The following is a 13,656-nucleotide window of genomic DNA, read 5'->3' on the forward strand; positions in this document are numbered from 1 at the left end:
CTTGCTTGTACACAGATGACATTCATATTCTGACTATCTCTGAAACTCATTTAGATGATACCTTTGATGATACAGTGGTAGCAATACATGGTTATAACATCTACCGAAAAGACAGAAATGCCAACGGAGGCAGTGTTGCGGTCTATATTCAGAACCACATTCCTGTAAAGCTTAGAGACGATCTAATGTTAAATACTGTTGAAGTAATGTGGCTACAGGTTAATCTGCCTCACCTAAATCCCATTCTTGTGGTAAACTGCTATAGACCACCAAGGGCTAATAGTCGGTATCTGGATAAGATGTGTGAAATGCTTGATAATGTATGTGATATCAACAGATAAGTATATTTTCTGGGTGATTTAAATATTGACTTGCTATCATCAAGATGCCCACTCGGGAAAAAACTTTAATCTGTAACCAGTACCTGCAACCTGGATCAGGTTGTCAGTCAACATACCAGGATAGTTACAGACAGCACAGGAATTAAATCATCAACGTGTATTGATCACATTCTTACTAACGCTGCAGATGATAGCAATATCTAGGAAAACCAAATTTCCAAAGTCGTGGCCTAATATAGTGTATAAGAGGTCATATACTGTAACAACTTTTGTAGTGATTCTTATGTTGATGATGTAAATAATATTTGCTGGTTTGTGGTGTGTATTGAGGAGCAACCAGACACTGCACTTGACACATTTATGAAACTACTTATTCCAGTTACTAATAAGCATGCAACCATTAATAAAATGACTGTAAAAACTGTTAAATCCCCTTGAATTGATGAGGATTTAAAAAATTGTATGGTTGAGAGAGATGAGGCAAAAGGTATGGCAATTAAGTCTGGCAGCCCAACTGATTGGCAAACGTACTGCAAATTGAGAAATCAATCGCTAAACGAAATAAAAATAAACTACACTATGAAGCAAAGATAAATGATATAAAGAATGATAGTAAAAAGCTTTGGGGCACCTTAAATGACATTTTGGGAAAAAAGCCAATTCGGCACAAAGCCCACTGATATTGCAAACTGCATTAATGACTTTTTCATTGGCAAGATAAGCAAATTTAGGGATGACATGCTAGCAACAAATACTGACACGACACATCCAAGTATATTGGACCAAATCATGAAATTTACGAATTCCGTAAAGTCAGTGTGGAAGAGGTGAAAAAATTATTGCCGTCTATCAACAATGGAAAATTACTGAGGATAATAGAAGACGATATTGCCACTCCTATTTGACACATCTTCAATGTAAGCCTACTAGAGAGCATGTGCCCTCAGGCCTGGAGGGAAGCTAAAGTCATTCCACTACCCAAGAATAGTAAAGTCCCCTTTACTGGCTCAAATAGCCGACCAATCAGCCTGTTACCAACCCCTTAGTAAACTTCTGGAAAAAAATTGTGTTTGACCAGATACAATGCTATTTTACAGTAAACAAATTGACAACATAATTTCAGCATGCTTATATGGAAGGACACTCAACAAGCACAGCACTTACACAAATGACTGATGATTGACTGAGAGAAATTGATGATACAATTATTGTGGGGGCTGTCTTGTTAGACTTCAGTGCAGCTTTGACATTATTGATCATAGTCTGCTGCTGGAAAACGTATGTGTTATGGCTTTACACCCTCGGCTATAATGTGGATAAATAGTGATCTGTCTAACAGAACACAATGGGTGTTCATTAATGGAAGCCTCTCCAACATAATCCAGGTAGAATCAGGAATTCCCCAGGGCAGCTGTCTAGGCCCCTTACTTTTTTCAATCTTTACTAATGACATGCCACTGACTGAGTAAAGCCAGAGTTTCTATGTACGTGGATGACTCAACACTATACACGTCAGCTACTACAGCAACTGAAATGACTGCAACACTCAACAAAGAGCTGTAGTTAGTTTCAGAGTGGGTGGCAAGGAATAAGTTAGCCCTAAATATTTATAAAACTAAAAGCACAGTATTTGGAACAAAACACTCACTAACCCTAAACCTCAACTAAATCTTGTTATAAATAATGTGGAAATTGAGCTGTTGAGATGACTAAACTGCTTGGAGTAACACTAGATTGTAAACTGTCATGGTCAAAACATATTGATGCAGTTGTAGCTAAGATGTGGAGAAGTCTGTCTATAATAAAGCGATGCTCTGCATTCTTAACAACACTATCAACAAGGCAGGTCCTACAGGCCCTAGTTTTGTCGCACCTTGACTACTGTTCAGACGTGTGGTCAGGTGCCACAGAAAAGGACTTAGGAAAATTGCAATTGGCTCAGAAAAATATATACAAATATAATTATTGTACTATAGTGGACAGGGCATTTCTATTGTTCAGTCTTATGCCTTCAAAATATCAAAATACCTCCATGAAATAGTGGTGATTAAATGCATCCTCAGCTGATGGCCAGTGATGACATTCCTTAGTATAAATGCTGAATGCTGTTAAAACTCTGTCTGGCCTGGACACCAGGGGAAGCCTGGCCTATAGACATCCCTATAAAAACAAAGCTAACTGTTTTGATAGTATCCTCTGTGCACTGTGGTTTTCTATTCCAGACCACAATCCCCATTAGTCTCTCTCCCTCTCTTTTTCTCTCATTCTCATTCGCTATCTCACACACTTTTTTTCTTTCTCCCTTTGGTGTGAAAACAGTGCGTTCGTTTAGTTTCTTTTTAATGGAAATATATATTTGATCTTCAGCCAGGCATCTGCAATGCACAGAGGCTGTTGGCTGCCTTGGCTCAAAAGGAATATATTGAGAGATATGGGGGAAAATCCTTTCTCTCTGGCTTCATTTTCATTTGAGAAATGAGATGGATCCTTTGGTATGCTGATGCAGCCTCTTGGAGATGGTCACAATGCTTTTATTCTAGTCTACTGAGACACAACCGCATGGGACAGGAGACGAACCATGATAGTTATGAATCCCTTCAATCAAACTGTAGCTACTGATGTTGACTGACCCAGTGTTATCAATCCCCACTGTATAGATAGCTAGATTTTTTTCCCATTTTTCACGGCATTATTTTTGTTAATTTGTTAACACAAATATGAATTTAGAGCAGAGATAATACCCTCTGGAGAGGGATGACTCCCTAGGTACTTTCGGTTATTTTGATCACCAAAGTGATCCCTGAACAGTCTGTCACTAAAACAGCCAAGTGTTTCTTACTGGGAAGAAGGGATTAAGAAGGTAAACAGCCATGTGAGGTGGTTGGAAAGCAGCCAATTAGGGCACTCTAACACAAGACGGTTCCGATCATTCTACTTCCTATGAAAATGTGCCCTGTACGTATCAGTTCCTTTTTATGTCTCAAACATTCCCCCATGTTATTCTGGTTTCTATGAATAGGTACCCTGTATGAGCTCCTACGTACAGTATATGTCTCCAACATTATCCCATCACTTACTGTCCTCTTCAGTCTGGAAGGTGACCTCCCGACCCTCCTTCTTGCCCTCAGGGTTGGCGAGCGCCAAACGGACCTGGATGGAGTGGTAGGCCGGCAGGTCACGCAGGGTGAAGCGTGAGGCATTGTGCTCAACCGCCAGGCACTCACGCACAGTAGTGTTGTGCCCACCGCCGCCCCCTGCGGTGGCATAGCGGTAGCACAGGGACACAGAGTAGGTGTGGCAGCGGGTCAAGTTGTAGGCCAGCGTCTCCCACTGCAGGGTCAGCTGCCTGGACTGGATCTCTGAAGCTGTGAGACTTCGCAAGGCCCGTGTGGGTTCTATTAAAGAGGGAAGGCAGGAGGAAGGGAGGGAAAGGAAGAGAGAGAATGGAATGTTATCAACTAGGTCCAGGTCTTCTTTTGAAAAACATGTTTTTATCTCAAGAGACTAACCTGGTTAAATAAAGCTTAAATAAAAACTGTTTAAACACAGTGTAAATTACAAAATCCGCCAGTTATCTTTATTGCTAGGACATTTTCGAAAGGCTGCTTGTTTTTAGTAGTCACCCAGTTACTTCTGGTCACTGCTGGGTTTGGGGTCAACACTGTTTCTTTTGACTAAAGCAGAGAGAACTAAAGCCTCGTCTTTCTATTCCTCCCTCGGGAGAGACAGCTAGAGGGATACAGAGGTACTGAGAAGCTTCTGTGCCTTCAAGCACAAAGCCAGTCAGTGTTGCAGTAAGAGATACAGGCTACAGGGGTGAGCCAAGGCCAATCTCAGCAACACACTACCAATGGAGGCATTTGTCACAGCACATTATTGATGCCTTTTTGTCAAACAGTATTCCACATAATGTATTGTATTGCTTTGTTCTTTTAATAGGGATTCGTGACTAATGGCGCGAATCTCTCTAAATATGCAAGGACACATACGAGCACAAACAGGCACATGCACACACACTAACTCACCACTCAAAAGGGCATCTCTTTCTTGCGGATATTTATCTCTGTATCCCTTTCTATTCATCATACCTCTCCCTGAAGTTTATCCATTTATCCCTTCCTTTTCATTATCTTTCTCACTGAAACAGAATTTCATGATATGGCAATCTAAACTTAAGCCTCTCCACAGTCACCTATTTACTTTCCAATTTTTTTTTTTTTTTGCATTTCGGTCTAGAAGGAAGCATGACCACTGCATTGTTCTGGACATTAGTTTATGATAGCAGAAAAATATGTGGGCTGGGTAATCAAGTAGTGGTACATTAGACGTGGCAGGAAATGTTTGAACAATTGTTCAATTTGATTGAGGATTGTCTTTCTGGTGTAATTGATAGTCTGCACAGTCTCAAAGCTAAATAAAGAGGGGCTTTAAACTGATGAACTGAAGAAAAAAAACACAGAAGAGGCCACAGTGTGCCCATTGTGGATTTTCATCAAATTTGACTTTTGTGCCAACACCCTTCCTCTTGCCCAGTCTATTTGCCTGCATGCCACGCTCGACTGTGTGCAACGCACACTCCCTGGCAGCCTTCGGAGAAGGGTTGCAGTATCCCCAACATGGCCCAGAGCGACATGCTTATTCCTCACGTTATAGTGAGAGGAAAAGAAGGGGAGAGCTTCTGGTTTATTACTCCCACTAATACTGATCCATGGGATTAACTGTGGACAGGGTTGTCCTTGGCCTGGGTTGGTGCTAAGCTGTGTAGGGAGTCTGTGGAGACTTAACCACAGGGGAGATGGGAGATGAAGGAGGAATGAAGCAAGATGCTGACAGAGAGGCCTGACATGATGGGCGAGGAAGACGAGCTGTGAAAGGCATGAGCACTCTCTGTAATGTTCCTAATTTTAGTTGGGCATCGGCATAAAGCCCCTCTCTCAGCAGAGAGGTTTGGTGGCAGGGGGCTCTCCAGAAGGCTCAGTGACCCAGTAGCAGGTGGAAGCCTATTAACGTGGTTTGGAAATAACTTGTCTCCTCTGTGATTTACTTGAGGGATTTAGAGCTACGATAATGCAGCCCTGCTGATAATCACAGTGATGGCTCATCAAGCACACCTGGCTGGCCATCAGAGGCGGGCGGAGACCATGTTCATATTCACGGCCATTAGTTTTACAGTACTCACAGGAGGACGTCCGGGCTACACTACATAGGTCAGAAATTCACTTTAGTCAGAATAACACCCAGAGGGTCCAAGCCTCCCATCTGTTCACTCTGGTAACTAGCACACTCCCATAGATACCCACTGTGACCAGACCATACATTTCTTTATGCTTAGACCTAAGCAGCCCAACAAAGGTGAGGAGGATCATAATGCAATGATGAAGTGTGGGGTCAGTGTGGGATCTGGACCAGATGGTCTGGGGGACAGGGGTCAAAGGAACTCAAGGGTGTCCAGGTGGTGATTAGAGAATCATGGAGGGTGGACCTAGTGATGGACGAGGAGTATGTGAAGGTGTGTGAATCAGGGTGAGGCCACCAACAGAACAAACAAGTAGACAACAACCTAACCCGTATGTTGTGAAAACAACAGCTTGGGAAATTACAGGGCAAGAGGTCAGGCTTTGATATCTGAGACAGTTATTGGGAGTTACTATCAGTATGCAAATTACCTGGAGGGAAAAAAACATGACAGACAGGATACAATGGTGCCACTAAAATACATTTACATTAGAACAGTGTGTGCATCCTCTCACTTCACAACTATAACATTCCCTCTCTATGACTTTGAAAATATAAAAACATTTTCCTTGTGTATCTCTACTTCTACTTAATGTGTCATCAGAGAGAGGACATGGAGGCTATGGTTGGTGGAACAGGGAGGGGGGGTGTGAGAGATGGTTTGTGGTGTGAAGAGATCGCTGTGCATATTAGACTGATGACTGTAGAAGACATGGGACAAATGCCCACAGAAAATATGCATGAATTTTGTGGTTGAGTGTCCGTGCTTGTGTGTGTGTGTGTGTATGTGCGTGTTAGTTGTTTTCTTCCAGCACAAATTATATTTTTACAAAGACCACCTCTCAATCTCACAGAGATTTCAGTCTGGAATACAATTTTGCCACATTATCGCCACAGTCCACGGTCTGTTATTCCACAATATAATGAGCAATTACTCTGAGATTAAATAATGTCTGAGCGTCTAGCTGTTGGGCATCTGTACTTTGAATAGAATTAAGAAATATTCTCTCTAAAATGACCAAAAGATATGAGGAGAGTTTCTGAATTTTCGGAGGAAAAATCCACAGAGGAAGCAAACAGCTTGTAGAGTGATACATTTCCCTCTATTTATCAAGACTAGAAACATACCAAGACCAAGAAAACTAGAATTATCTTACAATAAAAATTGCAAATCATTTCATAAGGTATGTGGCTTTAAAAGTATGATATGGTATGGTAAGATTTTATCAAGGATTTGCAAGTGGTTAATAACATGTATTACCAAAATATTCTGGTTTACCAAACACTGCCAACTATGAGAATGTCACATACTGTACAACCTTGTCACACCGCCCAGACCCTCACCTGCACACTTAGTCCTGCTGACGAGGGGTGGTCCAGGTGGCCCGGTGCCGCCCTCTCCGGGCCGGGTCAGCAACACACTTATGTGATACTCCGTGTCTGGGTCCAGGTGCCACAGCTTGTAGGTGACCATGTTGACCCCATGGACCTCGGACCAAGGTGATTGGCTGGCCCGGTACTCAATCTCCTTCCTGATAATAGGGCCATCTCCCAGGATGGAGTTGGTGTTGAGCTGGATGATCAGATATGTGGAGCCCGCTCTCAGCAGCTGTGGGGGCGCGATAGGGGAGGGGGGAACTGTGGGAAGAAGACAGGATTGGAGGCTGTGAGTTTATTTAAATGTTATTATTGCTTCTATACACTGTAGCTGTATATCTTCCATCCATTATGTGACATTTGAGGACTATGTTGGTCGGAAGGGGTTCAACTGCATTCCACTGTACTTAAAAGTACTATATACTATTGCTAATCAGTCTTATTACAACATGCTTATCAGCTTTATTCATCCTTTTACTCTAAATAGGAGGCCTTTTACTTTAAATAGGCCTCCTTTTACTACATCCATAACCTATTTTTTTTATTTTTTATTATTTTTTATTTCACCTTTACTTAACAAGGTAGGCCAGTTGAGAACAAGTTCTCATTTACAACTGCAACCTGGCCAAGATAAAGCAAAGCAGTGCGACACAAACAACAACAGAGTTACACACGGAATAAACAAACGTACAGTCAATAACACAATAAAAAAAATCTATATACAGTGTGTGCAAATGAAGTAAGACGAGGGAGGTAGTAAGGCAATAAATAGGCCATAGTGGCTAAGTAATTATAATTTAGCAAATAAACACTGGAGTGATAGATGTGCAGAAGGTGAATGTGCAAGTAGAGATACTGGGGTACAAAGGAGCAAAAAACAAATAACAATATGGGGATGAGGTAGTTGGATGGGTTATTTACAGATGGTCTATGTACAGGTGCAATGTTCTGTGAGCTGCTCTGACAGCTGATGCTTAAAGTTAGTGAGGGAGATATGAGTCTCCAGCTTCAGTTATTTTTGCAATTCGTTCCAGTCATTGGCAGCAGAAAACAGGTAGGAAAGGTGGCCAAAGGAGGAATTGGCTTTTGGGGTGACCAGTGAAATATACCTGCTGGAGCGCGTGCTGCTATGGTGACCAGTGAGCTGAGATACCTTTACCTAGCAAAGACTTGTAGATGACCTGGTGCCAGTGGGTTTGGAGATGAATATGAAGCGAGGGCCAGCCAACGAGAGCATACAGGTCGCAGTGGTGGGTAGTATATGGGGCTTCGGTGACAAAGCGGATGGCACCGTGATAGACTGCATCCAAATTGCTGAGTAGAGTGTTGGAGGCTATTTTGTAAATGACATCGTCGAAGTCAAGGACAGGCAGGATTGTCAGTTTTACGTGTGTATGTTTGGCAGCATGACTGAAGGATGCTTTGTTGCGAAATAGGAAGCCCATTCTAGATTTAATTTTGGATTGGAGATGCTTAATGTGAGTCTGGAAGAAGAGTTTACAGTCTAACCAGACACCTAGGTATTTGTAGTTGTCCATATATTCTAAGTCAGAACTGCCCAGAGTAGCGATGCTGGACAGGCGTGCAGGGGCAGGCAGCGATCGGTTGAAGACCATGCATTTAGTTTTACTTGCATTTAAGAGCAATTGGAGGCCACGGAAGGAGAGATGTATGGCATTTAAGCTAGTTGGGAGGTTAGTTAAAACAGTGTCCAAAGAAGGGCCAGAAGTATACAGAATGGTGTCGTCTGCGTAGAGGTGGACCAGAGTATCACCAGCAGCAAGAGTGACATCATTGATGTATACAGAGAAAAGAGTTGGCCCGAGAATTTAACCCTGTGGCACCATGAATTGCCAGAGGTCCGGAAAACAGGCCCTCCGATTTGACACACTGAACTCTGTGGGAGAAGAAGTTGGTGAACCAGGCGAGGCAGTCATTTGAGAAACCAAGGCTGTTGAGTCTGCCGATAAGAATGTGGTGATTGACAGAGTCGAAAGCATTGGCCAGGTCGATGAATACGGCTGTACAGTATTGTCTTTTATCAATGGCGGTTATGATATCGTTTAGGACCATGAACATGGCTGATGTGCACCCATGACCAGCGGTGGGATTCGAAATGGTCGATGATCTGTTTGTTAACTTAGCTTTTGAAGACCTTAGAAATGCAGGGTAAGATAGAAATAGATCTGTAACAGCTTGGGTCTAGAGTGTCTCCCCCCCTTTGAAGAGGGGGATGACCGCGGCAGCTTTCCAATCTTTGGGGATCTCAGACGACACGAAAGAGAGGTTGAACAGGCTAGTAATAGGGGTTACAATTGCGGCGGATAATTTTAGAAAGAGCGGGTCCAGATTGTCTAGCCCAGCTCATTTGTAGGAATCCAGATTTTGCAACTCTTTCAGAACATTAGCAATCTTGATTTGGGTGAAGGAGAAATGGGGAGGCTTGGGCAAGTTGCTGTAGGGGGTGCAGGGCTGTTGACCGGGGTAGGGGTAGCCAGGCCAAAAGTTCTTATTGAAAATCTCAATTATCATGTATTTATCGGTGGTGACAGTGTTTCCTAGCCTCAGTGCAGTGGGCAGCTGGGAGGAGGTGCTCTTATTCTCCATGGACTTTACAGTGTTTTGGAGTGTGAGCTACAGGATGCAAATTTCTGCTTTTAAAAGCTAGCCTTTGCTTTCCTAACTACCTGTATATTGGTTCCTAACTTCCCTGAAAAGTTGCATATCGCGGGGACTATTCGATGCTAATGCAGTACGCCACAGGATGTTTTTGTGCTGGTCAAGGGCAGTCAGGCCTGGAGTGAACCAAGGGATATTTCTGTTCCTGGTTCTACATTTTTTTAATGGGGCATGCTTATTTAAGATGGTGAGGGAAGCACAATTTAAAGAATAATCAGGAATCCTCTACTGACGGAATGAGGTCAATATCCTTCCAGGATACCCAGGCCAGGTCGATTAGAAAGGCCTGCTCACTGATGTGTTTTAGGGAGCGTTTGACAGTGATGAGGGGTGGTCGTTTGACCGCAGACCCATTACGGACGCAGGCAATGAGGCAGTGATCGCTGAGTTCATGTTTGAAGACAGCAGAGGTGTATTTGGTCAGGTTGGTCAGGATGATATCTATGAGTGTGCCCATTTTTATGGATTTGGGGTTGTACCTGGTAGGTTCATTGATCATTTGTATGAGATTTAGGGCATCTAGCTTAGATTGTAGGATGGCTAGGGTGTTAAGCATGTCCCAGTTTAGGTCACCTAACAGTACGATCTCTGAAGATAGATCTGGGGCAATCAATTCACATATGGTGTCCAGGGCACAGCTGGGGGCAGAAGGTGGTCTATAACAAGCGGCGAAAGACTTGTTTCTGGAAAGGTGGATTTTTAGAAGTAGAAGCTTGAATTGTTTGGGCACAGACCTGGGTAGAATGATATAACTCTGCAGGCTATCTTTTCAGTAGACCCCGCCACCTTTGGCAGTTCTATCTTGTTGGAAAATGTTATAGTTAGGGATGGAAATTTCAGGGTTTTTGAGGGCCTTCCTAAGCCAGGATTTAGACATGGCTAGGATATCCGGGTTGGCAGAGTGTGCTAAAGCAGTGAATAAAACAAACTTGGGGAGGATGCTTCTAAGGTTAACATGCATGAAACCAAAGCTTTTACGGTTACAGAAGTCAACAAATGAGAGCGCCTGGGGAATGGGAGTGGAGCTAGGCACTGCAGGGCCTGGATTAACCTCTACATCACCAGAGGAACAGAGGAGGAGTAGGATAAGGGTACAGCTAAAGGCTATAAGAACTGGTCGTCCAGTGCGTTCAGAACAGAGAGTAAAAGGAGCAGGTTTCTGGGCGCTGAAGAATAGAATCAAGGCATAACGTACAGACAAAGGTATGGTAGGATGTGAATACAGTCGAGGAAAATCTAGGCATTGAGTGCTGATGAGAGAGGTTTTGTCTCTAGAGACATCATTTAGACTAGGTGAGGTCACTGCATGTGTGGGAGGTGAAACAAAAGGGCTAGCTAAGGCATATTGAGCAGGGCTGGAGGCTCTACAGTGAAATAAGACAATAATCACTAACCAAAACAGCAATGGACAAGGCATATTGACATGATAGAGAGGTATGCGTAGCCGAGTGATCATAGGGACCAGTGGGTAGCTAGGCGAGCTGGAGACACAGCAATTCAGACAGCTAGCGGGCTGGGGATAGCAGGCTAGCAGAAGGGCCTTAGGGGGGACGTCGCGATGGAAGAGTCTGTTCCCCTCGGACGGTTACGTAGTAGTCTGTCCCTAACCAGTCGTGTTGGATCGGTTTGAGCCCCCCAGGTCTGAACATTTTTAGCAGATCAAGGGTTCAAACAGCTGATTGGACACACCTAGTAATAGCACATTATCTAGTCATACATGAACATAACAGATAACCGCGAGCTGTTCACTCACATATGGTCTGAGGAATGTGTATGATCTCAGAATACAAGCTCTCTTAATTGAGCGATGTGTGCCTCCACTGGCACCGTAAAAAATGCAAGCGCTTCACAGAGGAAGTCACCAAGATGAAAGAAGAGACCCAACATTATTTCGAGGACAAGTTGCCAAAGCAGAAATCATTTCAGAGGCCACCGTCCAAATGACACTTACAGATAATATCTATTGCAGATTTGGAAACGTCAGAGTGTTTTCTTTCCAAAGCTGTCAATTATATGCATAGTCGAGCATCTTTTCGTGTTCTCCCACTTAAAAAGATGAGAGAGGCATGTAATTTTCATCATAGGTACACTTCAACTATGACAGACAAAATGAGAAAAAAAATCCATAAAATCACATTTTAGGATTTTTTATGAATTTTTTTGCAAATTATGGTGGAAAATAAGTATTTGGTCACCTACAAACAAACAAGATTTCTGGCTCTCACAGACCTGTACCTTCTTCTTTAAGAGGCTCCTCTGTCCTCCACTCATTACCTGAATTAATGGCACCTGTTTTGAACTTGTTATCAGTATAAAAGACACCTGTCCACAACCTCAAACAGTCACACTCCAAACTCCACTAGGGGCGGCAGGGTAGCCTAGTGGTTAGAGCGTTGGACTAGTAACCGGAAGGTTGCGAGTTCAAACCCCCGAGCTGACAAGGTACAAATCTGTCGTTCTGCCCCTGAACAGGCAGTTAACCCACTGTTCCCAGGCCGTCATTGAAAATAAGAATTTGTTCTTAACTGACTTGCCTGGTTAAATAAAGGTAAAATAAAAAAATAAAAAAAATAAACTATGGCAAAATTGTAGACCTGCACCAGGCTGGGAAGACTGAATCTGCAATAGGTAAGCAGCTTGGTTTGAAGAAATCAACTGTGGGAGCAAATATTAGGAAATGGAAGACATACAAGACCACTGATAATCTCCCTCGATCTGGGGCTCCATGCAGATCTCACCCCGTCGGGTCAAAATGATCACAAGAACGGTGAGCAAAAATCCCAGAACCACACGGGGGGACCTAGTGAATGACCTGCAGAGAGCTGGGACCAAAGTAACAAAGCCTACCATCAGTAACTCACTACGCCGCCAGGGACTCAAATCTTGCAGTGCCAGACGTGTCCCCCTGCTTCAGCCAGTACATGTCCAGGCCCGTCTGAAGTTTGCTAGAGAGCATTTGGATGATCCAGAAGAAGCTTGGGAGAATGTCATATGGTCAGATGAAACCAAAATATAACTTTTTGGTAAAAACTCAACTCAACTCGTGTTTGGAGGTGTTTGGAGGACAACGAATGCTGAGTTGCATCCAAAGAACACCATACCTACTGTGAAGTATGGGGGTGAAAACATGCTTTGGGGCTGTTTTTCTGCAAAGGGACCAGGACGACTGATCCGTGTGAAGGAAAGAACGAATGCGACCATGTATCATGAGATTTTGAGTGAAAACCTCCTTCCATCAGCAAGGGCATTGAAGATGAAACGTGGCTGGGTCTTTCAGCATGACAATGATCCCAAACACACCGCCCGGGCAACGAAGGAGTGCCTTCGTAAGAAGCATTTCAAGGTCCTGGAGTGGCCTAGCCAGTCTCCAGATCTCAACCCCATAGAAAATCTTTGGAGGGAGTTGAAAGTCCGTGTTGCCCAGCAACAGCCCCAAAACATCACTGCTCTAGAGGAGATCTGCATGGAGGAATGGGCCAAAATACCAGCAACAGTGTGTGAAAATCTTGTGAAAACTTACAGAAAACGTTTGACCTCTGTCATTGCCAACAAAGGGTATATAACAAAGTATTGAGATAAACTTTTGTTATTGACCAAATACTTATTTTCCATCATAATTTGCAAATAAATTCATTAAGAAATCCTACAATGTGATTTTCTGGATTTTTTTTTCTAATTTTGTCTGTCATAGTTGAAGTGTACCTATGATGAAAATTACAGGCCTCTCTCATCTTTTTAAGTGGGAAAACTTGCACAATTGGTAGCTGACTAAATACTTTTTTGTCCCGCTGTATATGCTGTACTCAAAACCATCTACTGCATCTTGCTTATGCCGTTCTGTACCATCACTCATTCATATATCTTTATGTACATATTCTTCATCCCTTTACACTTGTGTGTATTAGGTAGCTGTTGTGAAATTGTTAGGTTAGATTACTCGTTGGTTATTACTGCATTGTCGGAACTAGAAGGACAAGCATTTCGCTACACTCGCATTAACATCTACTAACCATGTGTATGTGAC

General features: G+C 43.1%; 1 protein-coding gene across 3 annotated transcripts in view; it reads right to left on the bottom strand.

Moving 5' to 3' along the window:
• LOC110490335 (receptor-type tyrosine-protein phosphatase U) overlaps positions 1-13,656 on the bottom strand; it is a 338,326-nt gene that overhangs the window by 136,125 nt on the left and 188,545 nt on the right. For all 3 annotated transcript variants that reach the window (XM_021563676.2, XM_021563683.2, XM_021563669.2), the window contains exons 7-8: positions 6,921-7,214; positions 3,419-3,736 (exon numbers count right to left, since the gene is read on the bottom strand). In XM_021563676.2, coding sequence (XP_021419351.2) covers positions 3,419-3,736; positions 6,921-7,214 — 612 coding nt within the window. The remainder of the gene's footprint in view (positions 1-3,418; positions 3,737-6,920; positions 7,215-13,656) is intronic.

This window comes from Oncorhynchus mykiss, chromosome 2 (assembly GCF_013265735.2).
Source record: "Oncorhynchus mykiss isolate Arlee chromosome 2, USDA_OmykA_1.1, whole genome shotgun sequence".
Lineage (NCBI taxonomy): Eukaryota > Metazoa > Chordata > Actinopteri > Salmoniformes > Salmonidae > Oncorhynchus > Oncorhynchus mykiss.